The following is a 24,137-nucleotide window of genomic DNA, read 5'->3' as shown; positions in this document are numbered from 1 at the left end:
CCTAAACTGCAATGTCTATGCCTGATGAGAAACTGGGCAGCTTGGCTGAGATAGTCTGTTTTCTTGGGCATGAGAGACATGAATATCCTTGCAGCTACTGCTGCCAGGGTGCTGAGCTTTGAAGACCACCTTAATTGCTGGTTGCTTTAAGAGTACAGCCCACCAGCTGCACCAGCAGTTGAAGATTATTATGTCCACATTATAGTCCTATGCTTCATTCAAACCTATGTGATACCTGTGCTTCCTGCACCACTGGGCTCCTTATAGGTCCTGGTCCCATACATGTCTGCTCTCCAAAGTGCCCTAAATGACGAGAGAGGAAGGCTGGGATGGGGGTGACTCAACCTAATGCCCCACCTGCATTCGTGTCAAGAGATGGTATCTGGCTGTTATGCTCCTCTGTGTAACTGTACAAAGAGTGAGGAAGAGCCTGTCAGAGGATGGAAACCTGTGTGTGAGTCTGCTGTGCCACCCCATCCTGCCTTTGTACAGCTGTCTCCCCTCCCTTTAAAGAGGCCAGACTGGCTGGGGTTGGGAGCTTGGAGCTTTCCCAGTGCTCCATGTCTGTAGTTAGCAGGCAAAGACAGTGCAGGTGCAGGCAGCCAACCTATTCTCATTTGTGCTGCAGGAGGGAGCAGCTAAGGGAGTTTGAATGAGGCTGAGGAAAAGGGGAGAGAGACTGAGTGTGTACAGAAAGGATTTGGAGGGGAGATACTGGAAAGCAGAGCTAGTGCTGATGTCCTGAGCAGAGCAGTTGCTGAAGAAGTGGGACAAGTAAGGACGGAGTGGTAGGAGTGAATAGCAGTGCCGGGAAGCTGTATGCTTGCAGAGCAGGTCCTTTGCTTTCATCAGCTTTTTAAGGAATCTGCATCATGTTGATGTTCTTTTTTCTCGATGGTGTTTACAGTGATTCCTTACAGCTTGCTGATGAAACAGGGCTTTTTTCTAATTTCTCCCTCAAACAAGCATGCAGCTGCTTAATGTGCAGGTGGTTGTGAGACCTCATGAGTGGCTACACAGGTCACACCAAGACCCAGCATAGGTATGTGGTCTTGTGAATCCATAGTGCAGTTTGTTGAGCCAGACTGCAATGTTAACTATTGACAGATGTGTTTATTAATAATTCTTTGGCCTTACTATGTCTGTTAGCTTATACGTACTTGGCTTAAATATCATTCAGCCTGAAAACATAATCCTTTTTTCCTTTAATAGCCTACATAAACAGAAAACGCAGATGTGGCAGTGTCATATTTTGGACCTTTCTGCTATGACAAAGTGCCTGCTGGGATAGAAACAGAGGGCAGGGCTAGTGTGGCATCCTCCTTTTCTCTCTGAGGCTCTTGATATGTGTTCCTGGACGATGAGCTGGCTCAGCTGGCAACAGTGGGACAAGCACTCTGTGAGCATCATGAACAAACTCATATGATAAGACAGAGTACTGGGCAGACAAGTCCTACCAACAGATGTGATGGTGAGGAATGAGAAAAGGCAGACCTAGTCTGCAAATTCCAAAGGCTTGATGTCTAAGTACATATGAACATGGGTGTGCTCTCTTTTGGTTGCTGGTACTGCTTACAAGTGACAGAGGAAAGGGACAGATTGCACACTGTGCATGCAGATACTTATGTCCCATCTGGGGCTGATTTTGTCCTTTGTAAGGTGTTTTTAGTGAACCTCTTCTGCAAAAACATTCTCTTCTCTGCAACCTGTGTGATATTCACAGGCAGATGGTGGAAATTTTGGGGTTTTTTTGGTTTTTCTCTTCCCATCTCCTCCCTCTCATTATTGGAAATGAAAGGAGGTGAGGCCAGAGAGATGAGGCTGTGCATTACATTGTGCTCTTTTTCTAGCCCCACTGGCAGCATCCTGAGCCTGGTGATGAATGAGCTTGTTGCATGAGATCCTCCACTGAGGCTTCAGCATCTCTAATAAGGTGGCCAGCGTTTCACTGTCCTCTGTGCCTGCCTCTGCTTTATTAACTGCACTGCAGCAATATTAAGCTGGAGCACTGGGGCAGCGTGATCAGAACAAGGAAGAAGGCTGAGGAGGGGGTGGAGGGAAGAAGATACCAGAGTAGCACGGGAGAAGAGCATGCATAGAGCAGGAGAATGAGGGCAGCAGCGAGTAACTGAAGGGTTGAAAAATGGGTTCCTGCTGGACTGCTGCATGCAGCTCTGCACAGGCCTGTTGCTGACAACTGGGGAGGCAAAGGATGTTTATGGAGGGGGAAGTAGAGCCAGACTTTGACCTTAATGTCTCTATCTGCTGGACTTATGCTAGTGACTGAATGCCAACACCTGTTCCACTTGCATAGAACTGGCTGGAGGTATCCTCCTTTTCTCCTTTGCACTAGTTTCATGCTTTTTTAAACTGTGCTGGCAGCACACTTGGTCTTTTCTTCTGATGGCTGTGGCTAGCCCAAGGGAGACATTTGGCCCATGCTGCTTTTCACTCAGAAGAGTCATTCCTTCCAAGGACACCCTGGGCCAGTTCTGTTGGGATGCTTGGACCATAGGCACTGTAGTAAGGATGGGCAGAGGGCAACCTTTCTGACTGCCAGTTGCTGTCTCTGTTGAAGGTGCAGGTTCTATGGAGACAGGATGCAGGCTAAGAGAAGAGTTGGGTCTGAAGTAGTTTGTGAAGGGGAAAGACCCACTAGCTGGATGGAGGTGTTGAAAGTTATCGCTGGTGGTGGACAGGCCAGTGCCACTTGCAGCCACAGCACTGGGCTTCAGCTGTTGCTAAAGGTTGATTTTCCCAACAAACTTCCTGAGTGCAGCTATGGCCTGCGTGGTGTGAGATGATGGAAGCTCCTGAACACAAGTGAAATTAAAGAGTCCTTAAAGTGTTCTCCATCGAGGCCTGTAAAACCATGTCAATGGCATCTTTCCTTCTGTGGGCCCATGAGAGTGTTTTTTCAGCTCCATCTCAGCAGGAATGTATTGATGGGCCACTGAATTTTCCTCAAAAGGAATTTCTCCCAGGGTCATGGGTGGATTATTTCACAGAGGGAAGACGAGCATATTCTTCTGCACATTAGGGCTAAGTCATCACAAGAATCGGCCTTAGAAGGTAGGAAGTCCAAGGGGAGAGGCAGGAGCCAAGATGCCCCCACTGCACCTCCTCACACATTTTCACCTTGTGACTATGCCTGCACTTTGCCTCCTCACCGGGCTAGAGCTGGACTCCAGTCTGTTCTCTCCTTCTGCCCTTGAAAAACTTCTCCCCCATGCTCCAAGAGGAGGCATGTCCCAGGCCCTGGCTGTACCTCTCCTATTACCAGGTCTCTCCTGGGAAGCAGGACAATTGCAGCTTGTGGAGGCACATGTGCCCTTATTCATTTCTGAATCACAGCCAAACCTGAGTGGCAGCCACGTAGTTATTTGATTAAACCCACGTGCCTCTGAGGACAGACTCAACTTGGTGATCTACAGCTTTGCTGGAGGCTGATTTCTCAGTTTGTCCTGGATTAGGTGATGTGGGAGAGTAAGTAATTTGACAATGCTCCCAGAGGCTTTTGATACCCAAATTCCACCTAACTCCTGGCTGAGGTGGAATTTGCACTGTCTTAATCTCACCCGCAGGCTTCTCTCTGACTCTCCATTTTGTTTTCCTTTTAAAGGTTATGTCTAGACGAGGGAAATGGCTCCTGACCTCCCATTTTCTGGCTGCCTTCCCAGCGCCCCAGCTCATGACAGCCCATGAGGAGGAGCTGCTGCCAGCCTCCCCCAGTCATGCTCCACTGCCCCAAAAGAGCCATTCCAGGAGCTATACCACTCCACCCTCTTGTTTCTGGCTTGTGACCCCTCTTCTCCTCCTTGATAATTCAGAGTCCAATGCTAATGATCCCAGGTGAGGTCACTGCTGCTGGGAGCCAGCTCCGCTCTTGCTTGGCAGTGGAGGGCTGGCAGATGGGAGGGCTGAGCAGTAGGCATGCCAGTTGGATCAGCACCCAGTTTGCATGCCTGCAGATGGGGCGCTGTTGATGTGAATGGATCCTAGCAGCATCCCAGTGCCAAGTTTATGCTTGGTTTCCAGAGGCACTGACTTAGCCCCACCCACCAGGACTGTTCCCAGGTGCCTTACAGTAGGGTGCCAAACCAGGGGACGACAAGAGAGCACTTCCCAGCCCTCTGACCCATCTTGCCAAGGGGAGGAGGAGGTTCAGAAAGCAGTCCCTCAAGCAATTTGCACCCTGATCTTCTTAAAGCAGGTATAAATTTGTTGTTCACTGTGAGAATCACATGCAGCTGCGAGTTCCCAGGGGCCAGTCCCTGCCCTGACATGGTACCATGGCAGGAACTGGTCTAGCCCTGCCCCTTGACTTGGGAACACTGTCCAAACTGTGGGCCGATAACCCAAATGAAGAGGTGGATCCTGGCCATGTTGGAGATGAACAGAGCTCTGGCACAAGAAGCCGTAGGGTGGCAGCTATTACTTCCGAGTTCAAAATTACGGTTAGGTACATTAGGTCTGGAGCCAGGCAGAGAAGGGATTGTGTGTGCTTGTATATACCAAACACCACATCTTCATTGCCCTGTCTTGCTGATGGCCTTTGTTCCCGCTGTGCGCTCACCACATCTGCTTGCCCTACACTGACAGGCTTTGTGCCTGCCTCCGTGTTCCAGTCATCTTTGTAACTTCAGAGTTAATGATGAACACTGAGCCTGCCTATCAGGTGAATTGCATTTGCAATGAAACCCATCAGCCTAGAGGATATGTCAAAGGCAGCGAGAGGCTTAGTGTCTGGAACAGTGGACCCTGGGCCATGGAAAACCCTGCCAAAGGTCGTTTTGCCAGGACCAGCATCCTCAGTAACATGTCTTGCCACAAGGACACAGGCACTGCATAGCACCAGGCAGGAAATTTTATCTTCAATCCTTGCTCTTGCACTTCCCCCACCAAGCAAGCATGACTCTGGCAGGGAAGTTTCACTGACATGTAATTCATCATTTTTAGTGGTGGTGACTTTGACAACGATATTTTTCCCACTGTTTTCTTGAAACTTCCCTGCTGCCTTAACAGACTGAACAATGTTCAGCAGGTATGGTTCAGCTAGCACAGTTCAATTCCTTCCTCAGTGGGCACAAGAGAGACGGGGAGCCTATGGATAACTCCAGAGCATCACTGACTTAAACTAGATCTCTTGCCCTGGTCTGCAGAGACTGTGGGCTAGGGTTCAAGGGTGAATTTGATGGAAGGGAGCTGAGGAAGCAGGGAAGTAGAAAGGTCCAAACAAGATACTACAGGACCCAGGCAACAAATTCTGCAGCAGTGGTCGTGAACTGAAGTGTGTCTAGGCAAAATGTCGTGTTTTGTGTGCATAGGATCTTGTTACGCTAATGGAAGTGAGTTGGGTTCGTTGCCCCCCTCCTGGAGACATTGGTTCCAACATGGGTTTGCTCCAGGACACAAAGTTCAATTGTATCCCTAGTCAGGAGGACCCCAGGACTTTCCTTCAGGGAGAGCTCAGGCTTCTGATCACTGCTTTGTACTAGGGCTGGGAATTTTCAAACCAGTTTTGCATGAATGTCTCATTGATAAACCAGATGTACTTGTCTGTGTAGGAGGAGGAGGAATAGGGTGTTAGATGGTGGACAGCATCCCTCAGGTTTCCAATTATAGGATTTCCATAATGCTGTGGGTTCTTTTTCTATGCAGCTGGCTCAGAGAAACACCATTCAAACCTTCATTCCTGTGCAGAAAATGGAGAAAGGCTTGTTGCTGGAGCACATCTTGCCCAACCTGAAAGTGCCTCAGAGCTATGAAGTTCGCCTGACACCCATCACCAGCTTTGGGGCTGGGGATATGGCTGCCCGCATCATCCGGTACATGGAACGTAGGTGTCTCCTTCTCAGTCCTTGCTACAAGAGTAGGCCTGAGCCTCAGGCCTAAGGACATGGACATGTGTAGATATTGTCTTCTGTGACCCTTGGGTGGATCTCTCTGCTATATGGGGTTTTGATGGCATGGTGCTATCCCATTTGGCCATATTTTGGCTGTTGACATCAATGCAAAGTACTAGATAGAAACTTACGAGGGCCAGTGTCCATTCATCCTTCACTCAGCATCTCTGACTTCCACTCTCTACTCTATGGGCAGGAGAATCCTAAAGCCCCAGCCCCAGTCCCAGTCAAGCCATGATGCAGCTTCTCAGGGCACAAAGGTGTGTTTAAGAGGACAGCTGCTAGCCACATGCCCATAAAAGTAAGATGATTAAGGATTTCAGGGGACTTCAGTTCTTTCCAGAGTTGAATGTCCAGTTCCTTTCCTAACTAGTCGCTAGTAAACCTGTAGCTCTGTCCAATAACCTGACTCCCAGATCATCACATTGATATACATTGACCATGCTTCTCTCCCTAGCATCCCAACAGCTCCCAACCCTCCCTATTCCCACAATCTGGGAATTCCCACAATTCCCCTCCCCTCATGTGTATTTCAGGAAAATGTTCCTCCTCCTGTGTTTGCATGATTTTACACAAGCCTCTTGTCTCATGGAGTGACAATGTCCCCAGCATATTTGTTGTCTTAGACTTTCACAGTGTATCAAACTCTTAGATACCAAACTTTAGTTCCCAGTGGATACTCCAGAAAGAAACTGCTTGGGTTGCCAGAAGGGTTCTCCTGTGCAATGCTGGAATCACCCCGAGGGTGGGGTTTTGTTAGGATCTGTTGCTACTAGGATCAGAAAGTCAGCATCTTGTTCTGTCATCAAGGCAGACGCCGAGCACCACTGTTACACAGGGCTTCTTCCATGAGATTTGTGCATCTATGACCTTTCTTGATGTGTTTGGGTTTTTTTCAGGCTTTGATTGTGATTTGCAATTTGAAGCAATACAAACTGCTCTGACCTGTTTTTCTGTTTTGTTTTCCAGCAATCAACTATCCTAACCCAACAGGTAAGCAATAAGACCTCTGAATCTCTATTTTAATTTAATGCATGTTAGTCAAGTGCTCCAGCAGATCAGACAAGCCAAAGGTCTGGAATACACAACTCACTTTAACAATTTGTTTTTCCTTGAGTTATTGCCAGGAGATATACACCAGAGACATGCCTCCTACTCACACCTGATATCTCTGTGACTGGATAGGCTGTGATCACGAATGCACCTTCCTTCATACACTAGCGGTCTGCATCCAGTAACCACGTTATTAAATGTTCCCCAAAATATCTGTGTTTAAGGAATGTATCATACCCATCCTCTTCTTACCAGGAAAGATATTGCTTAACATCTCTTCAGGCTGGTATGGAGAAATCCCCTGCTCAGATCTTGTTTTCTCTTCGAAATTCCTTGAGCACAGTTCCTTTCTTCTTCCCCTCCAATATCATCACTGTTTACTTGCTCATTTACCTTCTTGTCATTCCTGCCAAGATGCAGACCCATCTTTATTGAGCACCCAGAGTCCCCATTGATTTTGAGAACAGAATACAAGATATCTCAGAACGATGGTCTTTAACAACAACATGATGATGCCCATTGAGCATGAAAGAAGATTTCTAGCGTGCTGTAGGTAGTGGTGAAGTGATCTCCAGGGGATGAAACAAAGTCCCTTTGCTTTGGTTGTTGTATATAAGCCCAGGCAAAGTTCTTGAGCAGGTGGTAATATATGGTGTTTCACAGAATCACAGAATCACACAGATTCTGTTTCTTTCTCCCTTTTTCCAGCTGTTGAGTTCAATTTACAGTAGCTGAAACAGCATTAAGTCTTTTTAGAGAGTACTTTATGTACATGTAGGCAAATGCTACTGCTGCACTGCAGGGTAGCAATGGGAGAGAGAAGCAAGGATTAGGCAACAGCAGCCAGGAGTTGGGATATGGGGTTACCTTGTTAAGGCAGCCTCAAAGCAATCACTCCTGCAAGTTCACACTCTGAGATTGTTTTGATGCATCATACTCTACTTGAGAGCAGGAACTTCTTGTAGGGTCAGTGAGATTTTGTGGCTCTAATTCCCGATTCCATTTGCTTTGGTTTTCCCTGCTTTCTAATCCTCTTTAAATTTTCCCCATAGAATATTCACTGGGAAACACTGAATGTATTGCCAGGCACCCACTCCAAAATGTGTCCCTCAGTGCTCGCTGGAGGAGGCAAGCATCCCAGCTCACAGCAGGGAGTGACAAAATCTAGCCTTTTGCCACTTGCTTTTACACTAAATAAATCACTGCTAAAGCCAGAGCAACTTTGATTCTAATCGTGTCCTTAATTTCTTGGGGTCTTTGTAAGCTGAGCCTTCAGACTGCTCACCTATGCTTGCTTTGGCAGCTTTGTTGTGACCAGAACTACTACATTAATTTTGCGCATTGGTGGAGGGTAACTCAGCCATGCTTGTATTTTCATGCAGCAGACCCAACATTGAGGGTTTATCCTTGGTATGTATTATCCATCCTGTGCTGGACACTGAAACAAGGCCAATCATCAGGATCTTGCCTGTGAGTTCGTGCCTTGAGACTGACTGCCTAAATTTACACAAACCACACTTGCTTTCAGAGATGCCCCTTCCTTTCAGACCTGCCCCTTCCTTTCAGACCTGCTGCCAGTGAAATATAAGCCCAGGGGCTCTTAGCTCTGTCTCTGGGCCACAACTCAGTTCCCAGCCTCTCTGCCTAGCTGCATGGAAATCTACTGCTTCTGATTTTCCCACTTCCTTTGCTACCACTACCCCCAGGAAAAAAAAAATGGTTGGGATAAGATTGTGAAGGTATCCTCACGCTAGGCTGCTCAGCCAAATTCTGGGAGCAAACATTGAGAGCTCTCAAGTGAAAGGCACAGATTAGATGATTAATGCCTCTGGCAGCCTGATCCAAGGGCATGCACAATGGTGATTAATTTACAAACTCTGAGAGTCACTTAATACAATTATTTCTTCATGCATTTTCTCTCCCAGCCTAATAAGATGTTAATGACATTGGGGCAGGCAGGCATGTGGCATGGTTACAGAGCCAGGTATTGGGGTTATAATGGAACAGCAAAGTAAAAGCAGGGGAAGCAAATGAAAATCATTGAAGATTTCGGAAATTTAGAGGTTAGCAGTAAGACTGACTGTAACTCTTAAAAATCAGTTAATCTGGTTTTAGAAACCAGAATTAACCTAAAAAATATCCCCTATTAGATATCTTAATTCTAAGGTATCATATTAAAGAACTCTTAGAATAACTGAACATGGCTAAATTCCAGTACTGGAGAATCTGCTCTGTCCTTCTTACCTCTCCAGTGCAATTTCATTTGGACATAGTCTTCCCTTTTTAACCCAAACCCTGCAAGCTATTCCAGCTCATCAGCAATGGATCGTTTGGTTTTCCTGGTTCTAGCAGATGTAGCCTTGCAGTCTTGGTCGTGAGAGCACTAAGAAACATATGGAATTGCCAGTTCTTGTTTTTCTCTTGGCCAATTTCTCTTGGCCAAAGCAGCAGCGTATAACTGCAGTCTGGTTGTGTGTGGTACTAAAATGTTTTGGGATTATGGACAAGTATGGTGGGTGGTGATCAGTACTGGATGCTGCTGGTTGTTGATTACCCTGGCTCACTGCTTACTATCTAGTGATTGTGTGTCCTGTCTCTAATAACGCCTCGTAGTCCAGAGGAATATGAGCTTGTTGCCTCAGTATGAACGTGTGGGAATGAGATGTGAACCTGATGTTTAGAGTTGGATTTCTCAAATATGTGCCCATTTTTCAGGAGTATGTATGACATGAAGGTTAAAAAAGGTGACTGCCAACAATTCCTTCTGCCTTGATGGCAAATAGAGTTGTCTGGACCAGGCACTGGAACAGGCTGCCTAGGGAGCTGGTTGAGTCACATTCCCTGGAGGTGTTTAAGGCACGGGTGAACGAGGTGCTAAGGGGCATGGTTTAGTGTTTGACAGGAATGGTTGGACTCGATGATCCGGTGGGTCTCTTCCAACCTGGTGATTCTATGATTCTATGATTCTATGATATTATCCCCTTGTTGCAGAATGAGAAATTAAAACAGATGGCAATCCAGCGTGACCCAACCAGTGACAGTAGTGTGAAGCTTTCTTCTATTACTGGTTATAAATGCTTCAGAAACTTACCATGGAAAAGGCTCTTAGATGTTCTTTCTTAGATTCCAAAGTACTTCGAAGGTGCAATACAGTTTTCATTGTCTTCATCTTCTGGATGGGGAAACTGGTCTCCAGAGGGGAAGTGATAGCCTGTCGGTCACGCAGCAGATCTGCAACAGAGCTGAGGCTCAGGTCATGGTCCCTAGAGCTCCAAGCCAGTTTCAGTCAGCAGACCACAGCTAAATGACGAAGGCAATTTTATTCAAGTGCACTCCATCTGCTCTTCACCTATAGTCTGCAGCTAGAATAGGTTTATTATGCATTCATCTGGCAGCCAGAATTTCAGGACCAGAGCTGGCTTCCCCCTAAGGACTTGAAATGAAAACCTCCATTATGTTTCTCAAGAAAGCAAAGCAACAAGAAATGCTAATAGCCGCAGCAGAGGGTCTCCCCCCAGGGAATGCAGAGAGGTGTCTGTAACCAGGTGCAAATATCTCTGCACTTTGAGCTGCCACCACTGCACAGCCTGCCAAAGAAATCTGTTTGGTGAAAACAATAATAACTCCAGTCTTTGTGGAACCAGCTCCCCTGCCACCTCCACCTCACTGCTAACAATCCAGAGAGCAACTTCTGTGTTCAATAATTAAATCCACTGTTTAATTTTTAAACAGGAAGCTTCCTTTGTGCCACAGTGCTGAGCCAGGATTCCTGGCAGATGGTGTGAGTCTGCGAGAAGATTTGCTTCAGGCCGCTGAGGTCAACAGTTAGATCACCCCTGTAGCCTCTGAGACACAGCAGGTCATTTAAAGGTTTTCTTTTTGGCTGGATCTGCCAGGTTTCTGCTGGTGAGCTTTGCTGATAACCATCCTCAAGTGACATGCTGGTGGTGTCCCAAACCACACCAAACATTCTGGGCATCTCCACTTCTAGCTTGGAGAAGCGCCAGAGCTTTGCCTTCCTGTGGCTTGTTTTAAACCAAAGGACATGGAGTCAGAGCATTTGGGTTCATTTATTTCCAGCTTTGGCATTTCCTGCTTCAACCTTAAACGTGTCTCTGTATGCTTTTGTGCATCTGTTTCCCCACATGTAGTGCAGGACATATATAGAAAGAGACATTGCTACCTCATAGATATGTTAAAAATCCTGTTCGTTAGTTGTTGCAAAGTGCCTTGAGATGCAGAGGCAGTGTGCTGTAGATATAAACTCCTGCACAGCAAGTTGTGTTGCTCGTAAGTCTGATGCAGTTGTGCTATCTGTGGTGCATAGAATCCTCTATTTTATGCTCTCTACGAGAAGTCTTGCATTCTCAAAGTAGCTGCATCTAGTGAGATGAGAGGATAGAGTCAAGGCCCTGTTTTGGCATTGAAAGCGTTGTCTTTACTCTTCTGAGTCTTCTTTTCTAAGCAGTCTCCTCCTGTGGGTGCATAGGGCTTCTTAAAAATGAAGAAGTGTAATCCATTAGCTGGTGCAAGCAAGCCTTGGCACTAAAGTGGGAATACTGTCCTCAGTCCTCTTGTCTTGCAAAAGTCGCTCTGATCTCCACGTGAGCTTGGGCCTTCATCTTAATCTGCCTCTCCTTTGGTTTCTGTGCCTCATCCTTTGTGGGTGTCCTCCTCATTCAGTTGCCCAACTGGCCTCTGTTACAGCTTTCAACTCTGCTTTCCACCTGATATTCCCTCTTAAGAGAATTTTGTGCTGAGAAAGATGTCATCTTTTTCCTTTGAATGTCCACATGCACAGCAGGGTCAGAGGTGCGAGCCGTCCCAGTTCCTTTGATTGCAAAAAGACAGTCACGTTAGATCCTGCCATGTAGGATAATGCCATTGTAAGAGAAAACTTGTGTCTTCTAACTGCAGCTGGCAACCTGGAAGCTGGAGCCATACAAATGTTTGTCTTCAGTCTAACGTAGAAAAATCTCAGATCTTAGACCAGCACAGCAATATCAGAAAGCTTGCAGGCTCCAGCCCATCCTCTTGAGGACCGGTGGGTGTATGTTACAGCCATGAACTCCCTTATCTCAGTGATGAGGGCTGGGGAAGGACCCTTAGAAGCTGCTTTGTCACCCTTTCCCTCTACCTCCTTGTGCTGGGAATGAACACACACACACCCCAGCTGACACAATTGCCCTGCTTCAGATCTGCCCCAGCCTCCACTCCCTACTCCTCCCTTCTCCTTCAACTCCAGCTGCTATGCCTGTGCTCAGAACTTCAAAGCGGTGGCTAATTTGGATTAGGACGCTAATTGGAAATGAGCGAATTGAATGGAAAGCACTTAGCCAGGGTTAATCAGCAGTTAAGTGGCCAGCCCTTCCGAGCTCCCGATGGCTGTGCTCAGCTCACTGGAGGTGAGCTCAGTACACTCAGCTGTCTTGGTTCATGCACCAAGCCTATGGCTTGTGCTCAGGGCTCACCCTGTGGTGGTGAAGACCTTTCTGGGGGCTGCTGCAGAAGGCTGCTTCCTCTTCCCTCACTGCTTTGGTGAGATGCTGGAGAGGGACAGGCAAGAAAGGACAACAAAAGTGGGGAGACTCCATTTCCCTACCACAGGGGTCTGCAGGTTTTTGATGTCTGTTTGTATGATGGTCGTTTTCAATCGAACTTGGGGGGATGGGGAGGGCCTTAACTGTAGGGCAGCAACTGGGAGCTGCAGCATTTCAGAGTCAAGATGCTGTTCATTTCATAAGTAGTCTCTTCTCCCTGATATAAGACAGCATGGTAAGTCTATCACAACTTACCATACCTGAAGCTTTTGGCCCTGGCCTTGCAAGGAGCTTCTCTTGCCCATCCCATCCTTGACACCCAGCCTGTAGGTTGCTGACTCTGCTCTGCCCTGAATGTCCTGCCAGAGTCACCCATGCTCTGACACAGACCTCCCCAACCAGGAACCAGAGCAAAACACCACTGAAAATACAAGAATGCAAGAGCCTAAGTGATGTTTGGGCTTCTTCTCTTCATCTGGGTATTATAACAGAAACAGTGTTGGGGATAAACCCTCAATAGCTGAGTCATGCATCAGCATGCCATGAAGTTTCCAGCACACTCCAAGCCCTTAGCAGAAGTCCTGTTTTCCCTCCTATATGTGTTGTCTCATGGCTTTTAAGTACTTCATCTTTCAGTTTCATAGCACACCACCTTACTCTTAAAAGAGTCAGAGGGTAAAGGTATCTATGCTTACTGTGTCTGCATGACTTGTGAGGTCTGACATCCCACTCTCAGCTCATTCTCTAGTTCTGATTTCTGCCCAGGGACCTTTCAGTAAACAAAGCAATTTTCATATTGGGTCTTGGACCTGTTTCTTTTTTCTCCTCTGTTTCCTCCCTTCTTCTCCTACTGTGTCAGCAGTGTGAAGTGGTTTATTGCCCTTTGGTTTTGTGGCTCAGGAACTACCATTTTGCTGCAAAGGTTAGAGGCTAAAGACTGTCTTCAGCCTGGTCTAGTCCAGTTTCTTCCAATCTCTGCAGGTCTTTATTGGGTTATGTCTATGCCCAAGATTTTTTACCTGTCTTATAATACTGCTGTAGGGTGTGACTGTATAGTGGTAGTAATAAAATCGAGCCCTATTGCAGATGTGGTTGATCCTACACAATAATCTTTTACCTACATGACTTATTTTGTTACAGGAGCCAGCATAAGATGCAATATCAAATGTGCCTTTTAGCTGGTATAAATTGAATGTACTCTAGCTAAATGACACATTTGTAGCACTGAGCTGACCTCTTCTCCAAAGCTGATTTTTTTCATGTGTGCCGTAATTTAGTTTAATATGTAGCCCAAAGGGTGGGTCATCGGCTGGTGCTTTTTCCTCTCTCATGAGGAAATTATTCTACCATCACCTTGTTCTGGTTTAAAAGCCCTTGTGGCCTGTTTGCCATCAGTGCTCTTTTACCCTCTTCTACTTTTGCCCTCTTAGACCTCCCAGCAGAACCTCTCTTCCTCTTTAGCCATAATAGCCTTCCTTCATTTCATCAGATTACCACATCCCTCAGCCTGGATTAACCCTTCCAAAATCATACTAATCAAAGATATCATAGAATGATAGAATAACCAGGTTGGAAGAGACCGATATGTTCCTTTTCAGCCTCCTCCTGAGGCCAGGGGCTACCCATCTGTGTGCAGCTTGACGCAGAGCCACGGAGGTGATGTAGCAGTGCTGTGCAACTTGCTGTGAGCACCCAGGCAGCCTTGAGGAGGAGGTCTGAAAAGCAGCAGCTGACTAGCCCCTTCCCCTCCCTGCAGATAACACTTGCCGCTTTGAGGACGAGAAGATCTGTGGCTTCGTGCAAGACAAGATGGACAACTTTGACTGGACCCGCCAGAATGCTCTGACCCAGAACCCCAAGCGTACTGTCAACACAGGGCCTCCCACGGACATCAGTGGTACGCCAGAGGGTAGGCACACGTCTGGGTTTCTTTTGGCTTGGCGTCAGGAATCCTGCATCTCAGGGAGCTGGTTGAGTCCTGATCTGTTTTCCACGCAACGCACTTCTCTGCACAGGGTGCAGGGAGCAGGCGGTTAATTTGCATGTTACTGATTGGCATCAAGCACACAATTAAAACAGCCATGACTTTATTTCAGGGAATAGCGTGAGCATTAGTTCTTGTTACCAGCTAATTGCCTGCTGCCTAATGCCCTTTTCCCATTTGATGCTTGTTCTGAAGTCAAAAAAGGATAAACAAGTAGGACAACATCTCTAATATCTAGAAGCAGCCCTGCTGCTTTTAGCCAGCTGTTTCCTCAAACGTCTTGGGGAGGCAAACAGATCTTATTAGCAAGCAGCAGCATGAGAGTCCAGGCGGGAACTGCCTGAAGGGTGGCAGCAAGTGTCTCACCTCTGGCTGGAGGAGATTGTTGTTGTACATGGAGTACATGCTCCCATTTTAGCTGGATATTACTTTCCCCTTTCTTCTAATAATGAAAGTAAATTTGTAAGCAAGCACAAATCTTTGAACTCAGAAAAGATGTGAAACATCCAGTGACCAGCTAAGGAAATGGCTTTTCCCATTAGTGTTCAGTACACCAGCCTGATTGAGCATTGAAAATTATGCCAACAAATTAAATAGCTAATCTGTTCCTCCCTGGGTTGTTAACAACTACTTTGGTATTGTTCTCTTTAGATAACATTATTGTTTAGGCCAGACTCTTCCCCTGCTCAAGGCAGAGGAATTAGCCTGGAATGGTTTCTCCCTCCTCTTTCTGGTTTTCTGCTAACACAGTGCAGTCAACACTGGGTCTCCTTGTGCTGCATGAGAAAGGATCGTTTTGCACCCAGACAGATGTGTATGTGTGCATGTTCAGGGACTTATGAGCTGCATGTGCTCACAACAAGCCTGTTGGTGCCTGTCTCTCCTGCTCTCCTCTAAGTACTGCAGGGGCAGGGGAGGGAGGCACTGCAGACATCCCGCAAGTATCTCTGACTGGGACCGCAGAGGGTGCAGAGCAGATGGGAAGAGGAAGGCAGTGTCTCCTCAGAAGAGGAGTGGTCTCTCAGGCTCCAGCATCCCGTTGTTTGCAGGAAGAAAGACAGTGCACACTGGCTTTCCTCACCTTTCTCTCTTGTTCTGTAGGTTATTACATGTTCATCGAAGCATCCCGGCCCCGGGTGACAGGAGACAAAGCCCGGCTTATCAGCCCCCTCTACAACATCACTGCCAAGTATTACTGTGTCTCCTTCTACTATCACATGTATGGGAAGCACATTGGTGAGTACCCTCTGGGGAAGGGTAACCCCAGCCTAGTGCAGCCTGCTGGAGAAGACATTCAGCCTCCATTTCACCAGCCCTGCTTGTGGCCAGCAATTCAGGAGTCCTACTCCAGTGCTCAAAGCAGCAGGTTGGGCTGTTGCTTTCAGTTGTTTGTCACTTACACACAGCCCATCCTGGGGCAGTCAGCTACCACCCCTGCCCTTCTGGCTTGCTTCTCCTCTAGTATAAGGCTCCCTACCCTCCATAAAAAAGAGCATTGTACCCATGTGCACACATTTTCCCCTGCTCAGAGGCACAACCACCTTCCTCTAGGCAGCAGGACACCAGGTGAACTGTCTGTCACAGAGGAGATAGAGTAGAGGGCTTTGAGAGACCAAAGGGCTCTGTGAGACCAAGGGGCTCTGTGATGGCCACAGGTGTTTTGGAGTGGTCAGGGTGTATGTTCCATCAGCTGTGCCGAGGAGCTGCTCTGCCTGACTCCTTCCTCTCTAACCATAAGTCTATGTGTGCAGCAAGCACCCCAGAAGTGCCTGGCACACTAATGAGTTTCCATATCCAGTCAAGGAGCAATTGCTAATTCGTCACCTCTTGATTATAAATTCATTAATTTGAATAATAGATGTACTCTTCCCACAGCACGCTGGGTTATTAATCACCTGCTGGACTGAAGCCTGACTGAAAAATCAGGGCCCAGGCAGGAATGTGTCCGCCCTTCAATAAACGGGGTTAATTAACAGCTCTCTGCCTTAGCACCATTGATGTCATTGGGAGGGAACATGCTCTCAAGTCCAGCCGTCACATCTCTGAGCATGTGTGGCCCAGCAGAGAGGCTAAGCTGCAAAATCTGGGATCTCCTTTTCTCAGTGGAGGTGAGGCTGAAAACCTGACCCCATGGGTGCCAGGAGTAAGGGCTGGGGTATGGTTCATTGAGCAGGTCTCCATCTCTGTCTTTGCTCTAAGGACTCACGTTTGCTTTCTGCACAGTGTCCAGCTAGGTCAGAGGTATGTGTCTGCACCTGTATTCCCCCTATAGACACGCTTCTCCATGCTCTCTTCATGCCAGTGACAGTAGATTGTTCAGGTAGGGCACTGTCAGTGTTGGTTCACACCTGGTTTTCCTGCACCTGCTGGCCTTGCTTAACTTATAGAGTCCACCTGGCAAATTCCCTTGTTTGCTGAAGTTGTCCAATGTGGTCAGTCAGGCTTCCTGCCTAATTCCTGCACATCTCCTCCTGGAGGCTTTGAAAGGGATCTCATTTGTAGTGATTGCAATGAAGGGTGGCCAGGATTGGTGGGAGGCTGTCAAGGAAAGAAGGTGTGGAGGGAGGAGGCCCTTCTTTTAGGGATACAGCTGTGTCTCATGTTTCCAGGTTCATTTTACAGGGAAAGCAAAAGCCCGTCACCTTTTGCTTGCTTTTGGAAGAGAGTTTTGTTTTATAGCTCTCATGTGGTGATCTGTTTGGAGATGAAGTGGACTGGATATGCCAGGGAATTAATTCATTACAAGTTTTTGGCTTTTAGCATTTTAACTCTTTATTCATTTGCTCCACCCACAAATTGACCAGAACAAAAGATACAGTGACTACCAAGACCAAAGAAAGCTGCTGAGTGCCGTTTTTTATTCCTCAGCTTCAGGCGCCTTTTATATGTGTTGATTTTTCCCCTTCCTACTCAATGTTGCTGCCCTGCCTGCTCCCCATTTTCCCCTTGTTGTACAAAGGGCCTCATAAATTTGTGAGAGGTGGATAGACTCTTTAAAGTCATGTGATGATTTCCAGTGTGGGTGCTGGCTGAGCTGAAAGTGAATAAATTATTTTAAAATTAGGCTGACTAGATAGAGTCAGAGGATTAAAAAAGAAATGAGAAAAAGTTCTTTTTCTCTTGGTCTGTGGAATATGTGGCTTGATCTAACGAACCTATCTGTCTGCAAATTGAAATTCAGTACCTTGTATCTGCTCTCTACTCTGGAGTTTCTTTCAGGGTCTGTCATGATGTTATGAAATCATTTTGGCTTCTTTTCTACCTATCAGAGCACCAGGATGAAACTGAGACCTCTCCAGGAAAAATCAGTATGCCTAGTAATCCTAAAGTTGTCTGGTTTTCATCATTTCCACTATGCTTCTGACTAACTTTTACACTGCTTGGTCTTTTTCCTTGCTGCTACACTGGCAGCGCTCTGGCATAGCTGTCCTCATCCTGCAAGTATATGAACAAACCTGTGTTTGGGATATGCTACGTGTCACCAGCTGGTCTAAAGGCTTGATCTACATTTCTAATGCACATTGGTTACTCCCTGATTATTTTGCTTGTGTGGAGATTGTGAAACCCTGCCAGAAAGCTTTAGCTTGTTTGGATGATGCCAGGCTCGATGCCCTTGGTGGCTGAAGTCCTTTCAGAGTCCCCTGGGGTAACTAGCAGCCTGTCTGAAGGCAAAATAAGTTTCTTCAGCTCCTCTTCTTTATCCCTTTGTTGGAAGAGACTGCCCCATCTCAGATAAAGGGCATCTCACTAGGACTTCTCCAGTCAAATGAGGGGTCAGACCCTGGCCTCCTATTTGTATCACATATGTGACAATATGAAAGTAAAGGTAGGGTGGCTACAACCCTGGGCTGTGTCTTGCTTCCCATGTAACCAGCTATCCCTGATGCCTGCCTGCATCCCTGGCTCACCTAGTGCCAGCCCAGTCCTACTAAACCAGATACCAACCATGCTGAACCAGCTGTAGCACTTAGCAAGAGCGTATCAGACTGCTCTTCTTGGCAGACAGTGCCAGCAAGAGGACATCTTCCAGCCCAAGCCTCTCCTAGCAGCTCCAGCTCCATCGTGGTGCAAGCTGAAGCTCTGTCACTGTGAAAAGAAGCCGTATAGAATTCTGGCATTTATTTATTTTTTAATAACCCTTTTATTACCTTTTTCCCTACTCTACAGAACTTGAAAGCTGGTTTACTCTCACAATTTGACTATAAAATATCCATAGCCATCCAGGCAAATCTTCCCTGGGAGAGTTCCCAGACACTACTCGTTTATAATAGATATGACGAAAGAGAGAAACAGAATACAAATAGAGCATTTGTAGCCATGGTATAAAATATTCAGCGACTAGCAGAGCAGGGTGATGTTGAATATATCTCAGCTGATGAGTGAGCGGGGTGAAGGTGAGCTCCCTGGAGGCAATTCCCATTTTCTGGAGGTATTTGGTCACCATTTTTCCTTCCTCTGGCCCACTCTGAAGTGTGCATTTACATTTCCCTATGATCCTGCCCACCCAAACACAAAAATCACAGGGAGGGGAAGGAAAGAAATCCCATTTCCACCCAGCATTCAAGCACAAGAATGTCTTGCTTGCCGCAGGCGCAGATAAATCAAATTAGCAATTGCTTGCTTTCTTCAGGAGTGCAAGCTAACCACAGCAGACAGCAACCAGTCATCAAATTCAGAAAGCCTCTTTGTTGAGTTGGCTTGGTGAGTCAGCATTACAGCTGGGACCAGATCCTTAAGCCCTTGCTTTAGTCATTAGACTCTTGTTCCTTTCTTTCCAGGGACTGCCTGGGAGGAGGATGCTTTCAGAGAATAGTGCCCTTGACAGACTGCTCCCACTGCAGTCCCCTGTCACCTCTCTCATGTTTCCTAGCTCACTGTAGCCAGGTTACAATCTGCACAGCCTCCTGCCTGCTGCTGGATGCTCTTGCAGACCTTGCAGCAAGAGATGCCTTCGTAGTCAGACTGCAGGAAGAAGATTGCTTAGAGGGATGAGGAGTATTCAGCCACAATGAATTTAGCTTTTTGTGTGGACGTTGTGGTCCCCATATTATGCAGTTATTGCTAACGCTATAGCTCCCTATCTTGTGACCTAGTGACTGTGCTCATGGGGAAAACATCAGAGCAGAGAGTCTACTTTCTCACAGGAGTACCTGCATTAGAGCAGTGATGTAGGATGTACCCAAGCAACATTTTTTTAGCCTCCTTCTGATCATTGACTTCACTGGTACACCCTTTTCAAACTACATTTTCTGTATTTTTGATAGCAGTAGTCACTGCACACAGGCTTATGATGAGATATGGCCTCAGAGAGGGGAGAAGGCAAAGACCCCTCCTTGCCCTGTGGTAGCTCCCAAGACAGGACTGTTCAGCTGCTTCCTGTAGTGAAACTGGTAAGTCCTGAGCTTCAGGAGCTTAGCCTGATTGAATGTGATGTCTGAAGGCCCTGCTCTGGGCTTACAATTTTTGTACATTGAGCCTCCTTTCTGCACTGGCAGCGTCATGGTCTTACCTTGGCCGGTTCCTCTCCCAGAAATAAAGGAACAGGCTTATCTTCTGGCATATGTGAAGCATCAGTGAAACTCATGGAGAGTTAAAGGTACTGTTGTCCAGCTTAGTGCTGACACAGATGTTATCTGACTATCCCAACTAAATCTAGCTTATATATAATCAGGATGAGAAGCTTCCTATGAAATAATAAACTATTCATTACTCCTTACAGCTTCTTGAGGAGATGAGGTAGGGAGGGAGGTGCTGATCTCTTCTCCCTAATGTCCAAAGACAGGACACTTGGAAATGGTTCAAAGCTGCATCAGGGGAGGATCAAACTAGATATTAGAATCATAGAATGGTTTGCATTGGAAGGGACCTTAAAGATCATCCAGTTCCACCCCCCTGCCATGGGCAGGGAAACCTTCTACTAGACCGAGTTGCTCAAAGCCCCATCCAGCCTGGCCTCAAACACCTCTAGGGCTGTGAAATCCACAACTGCTCTGAGCAACCTGTTCCAATGCCTCACCAGCCCCACAGTAAAAAATTTCTTCCTAGTGTCTAATATGTATCTCCCTGCTTTCAGCTGAAAATCATTACTCCTTGTCCTATCACATTCCCTGATAATGAGACCCTCCCCATCTTTCCTGTAGTTCCCCTTTAAGTATTGGAAGGCTGCTGTAAGGCCTCCATAGAGTCTTCTATTCTCTAGGAGAAACAAGCTCTACTCTTTCAGCCTGTCCTCGTATGGAAACATACTAGATGATGGTTGTAGGACCCTTGCAACTGAACTATTCTACTCTGCTCTAAGATACTGTGAGGAACAGTGCTTGGGATTTTGGTTCTGAGTCACCAGAAAAAATGAGACCTGATCAGATCAATGCCACAGCAACAAAGTTCAAGAAAGCCGTAAGCAGTTTCACAGAGGTAATTCTGTTGTAGGCAGGCTGCTTGCACTGGTGGCGTCACACTGATACCCTCATGCCGAGTTGGAAACACAGATCTGGAAGGCCTGCCAAACTGAATTCCTTCAGCTCAGATAATGCAACCAATGCAAAGATGAGTCTCAGAGATTATGGTGGATGGTCACGCATAGGAGCCAGTGTTAGCATGGATGCCACGTGGCTACATCATGTCTGACAAGTTATAGTAGTCAGATCTGTCAGATCACAGAGATTAATAGGTACCAGCTATGTCAATAAAAGTAATTTGAACCACAGAAATGTCCTTTATGTAAGTCTCAATGTTGTAGCTCCCTCATTTGTACCCAAAGCTAATTTATGAAAACAGCACCCTGCCACTGTACACAGTTATACAGGTAGCACCTTGGAGGTACCTGCTTTCTGTTGGACCTATAAAGTTTGCCTTATATGCAAATGCTTCATTCGTGAAATCCATGCTATTATCTCCAGTGCAATAACTCTATATGGTAGAGATTATGTCACTGCATTGATTGAGAGGAGGCTGATTTTCCTAATGAATATGATTCACTTCCCTCTAGGCCTTTGGAAACAAGTTGCAGTTTGAGTTACATGAGCAGTTTGTAATGAAAAAATGTATTAATTTTTTAAAATAATCTTTCCACCTATTAGCTTCTTGACTTGACTCATTCCTATATCAATAGATGTGTATTTGTCTAATATTTTGTGCAGACATCCAGCAGCCTCCTGTGGGCTATGGTATGGACCCTTTGGACAGACTGTGGTTTCTTCTGGTAGTATCTGCTTGTTTTGGGGCGAAGTTAGTCAAATACCATGATCTTGAGCAAAAATTATAAATACCTGGCAAGAAAACCACATATTTGTAAAGTGTCGTTCAAGCTCTGTAGGTTCAATACAGTGGCTCTGAACCAAAGACCATTGAAGTCATTGTTTTTCTAAAGACTGGAGTGAACTTTGGATTAGAGCCGTAGATGCAAAGATTATTAAGACCAGATGGGACCAATACATCATTTAATCAAACTTCCTGCATAACCAAGGGCAGAGAACTCCCTTCAATTACTCTTGCTGGAGCCCAGTAAATATTGTGTCTAGACTTTTGTTGGATGTTTACTTACAAAGAGCACCAACAGCATGCTTGACACAGCTTGCAGATGTGAGACTGAATCATCTCTAAGCTTGTTGTGTAAAGATGAAGAAAACATGGAGAGGAGGGAAAGGTTTTCAGATATGGATTGGCTCTGTGTCATGTTTATTCCACAAATAATGTGTTCATGTTGATGCAGGCATTCTGCTTAGTATCTTGCATTTGGGTGTCTTTCCTTACTCCTCACTAAAAGTGCATCTGCTCCCTGTACAGACAGCTGCTGAAATGTTGCCTTCTTCAAAAAATCCTCTTCTCCTGCCTTACCAGTCATGATCTGACTGTATTCCCGCTGCAGAATTTGTTAGGAAGGTTGTCAGGGGCACAGATTGCTGACACCAATTCATTTGCAGATGGTCTGAATCCCCACAGTTCATCTTTGCTCCTGCTCACATGATTTGAGTCACTGTTACTCATCTGGCGTGAAGGTGCTATGATCCCCCTCCTTTCCTCCAGGGTCTCAGCAAAGTGCCTTTCCATTCAGACTTGACTTGCAGCAGCAGCAGCAGCCTTGCACAAAGTTGAGTAGCTGTAAGGATATACTGCAACCTGATCATCTCTCGAGACATCAGGTGTTGCATCAATTATTCAGCCCCTGAAATTGCTAGATAGAAAACTTAACAGACACTTAAGAGGAAATGGGAACTTTCAGTGCATATCCAGCCATGTCTTTAGCACTCCCAGATCAGTCTTTTCTCTCCATGGGCTATTAACTATTTCACTAGTGCCGTAGTTGTACAAGTGGAGTCTGAAGTTGGTCATTCTTGATGAGCATCTGGATGCTCTGGCAGCTTAAAGGCTGGGGGGCAGAGTGCACAGCTATCTTGCACTATTTGTGCAACCATCCCAGTCTGTTCCTGGACTTCAACAAGTCATGATTTTATAGTGTGTATTGAAATGCTTCCCAGAAAAATCAAAAAATGTTCAACAAGTGTCAGTCATCACCATTGTTTCCAGGTGTGACTGCCTCTCCCAAAGATTGCTCTGCAGGAATGACAGGCATCCCAGCACTTGAGATGAAGGAGTTTGCAGATCCAGGCTGTGAGTCTCACTGTTTCAACCAGTCTCCTGAATGTTTTCTGGTAAAAGTACAGTTGGGTATGAAATCAGAAAGGAATCTTTTGCTATAATGAATCCTCACGCAAAGCTGGGAACACAGCCTACTGTAATAGCCTTCCTGCAGCAAACCATTTCCCAGGCCCGAAACATTCATCTCTCATGTCTCCTTGGGTCAGGCAGAGGAAGAAGCCAGAAAACAGATTTTGAGTGGTGTCTTCAGTTCAACAGGAAGAGTATGAGATCTCAGCTGCTCATTCCTGCTGTCTTGCTGGCTTCAGCATCGCACTAAACCAGCCCATCTGCTCCAAGCCCTGCAGCCATGCAGCTGCCCTGTGCTTGGCTTCTGGGACCAAGAGACCACAGACTGGGTGATGGTGGGGAAATAGGTTGTTAATAAGGATAGAGAAGAAGCAGGCAAAGTCTTCCTCAGCAAAGGCACATCTGCTTCTGCAGGGTTTTTATTGGGAACTCTCCCACACATTCCTGTATTTTGGGGGCTCTGGGAGGCTCCCTTCTCTCTGGCTGAAGTCTTAGCAAAGCCTGCCCACAGAAAGGAGGGGGGCAGGCAGGCTCCCTGTGTCTGGCTGTTGTGTTCTTTTAAACCTGGCCGTGTCTATGAGGCAGAGTTCTGTTTCAGCAATAAGAGAGCTGAACACAGAGCATGTTCTCAGTATGAGAGCTGAACACATGAATTGCGCAAAGGACCCAGCTGTCTCTGATGGCAAAGATGAAAGAGTCCGTTATCAAAGCTGGGAGAAGAGAGAGTATTTGCCTGAAGGCATCTGGGCATGTCACGAAACAGAGGGTGAACAAGGAGCAAGCAGACCTCACAGCAACTATGGTTCACTCTGCTTCTTGAGTCTGAAAAATTGGTGGGAAAAGTTGCCTACACATGGTCTTCTTCTTGCTATGTTTCTTGTACTCCCGTTTCCCCCCAGGCTGGCCTCCCTTTCCTAAGGTAGCATTAAGCATTTCTTAGGACCACTATATACAGAAACAGTAAGAGGGAAGGAGCTGCTTGGCTGC

The 24,137-nt window shown here is 46.5% G+C and overlaps 1 protein-coding gene across 7 annotated transcripts in view; it reads left to right on the top strand.

The window, feature by feature from the left end:
* Positions 1-24,137, top strand: part of MDGA1 (MAM domain containing glycosylphosphatidylinositol anchor 1) — a 147,285-nt gene that overhangs the window by 111,362 nt on the left and 11,786 nt on the right. For 5 of the 7 annotated variants that reach the window (XM_069852541.1, XM_069852537.1, XM_069852538.1 and 2 more), the window contains 4 exons: positions 5,662-5,839; positions 6,876-6,899; positions 14,256-14,408; positions 15,585-15,719. In XM_069852541.1, the coding sequence (XP_069708642.1) occupies positions 5,662-5,839; positions 6,876-6,899; positions 14,256-14,408; positions 15,585-15,719 (490 nt within the window). Of the gene's footprint in view, positions 1-5,661; positions 5,840-6,875; positions 6,900-14,255; positions 14,409-15,584; positions 15,720-16,358; positions 16,573-24,137 lie in introns of those variants that run through there. The other 2 variants (XM_069852539.1, XM_069852536.1) reach the window with 2 other exon arrangements.

Source organism: Phaenicophaeus curvirostris, chromosome 2 (assembly GCF_032191515.1).
Source record: "Phaenicophaeus curvirostris isolate KB17595 chromosome 2, BPBGC_Pcur_1.0, whole genome shotgun sequence".
Taxonomy (NCBI): Eukaryota; Metazoa; Chordata; class Aves; order Cuculiformes; family Cuculidae; genus Phaenicophaeus; species Phaenicophaeus curvirostris.
Note: the sequence above shows the minus strand (reverse complement) of the source record. Positions and strands in the feature narration are given on the sequence as shown.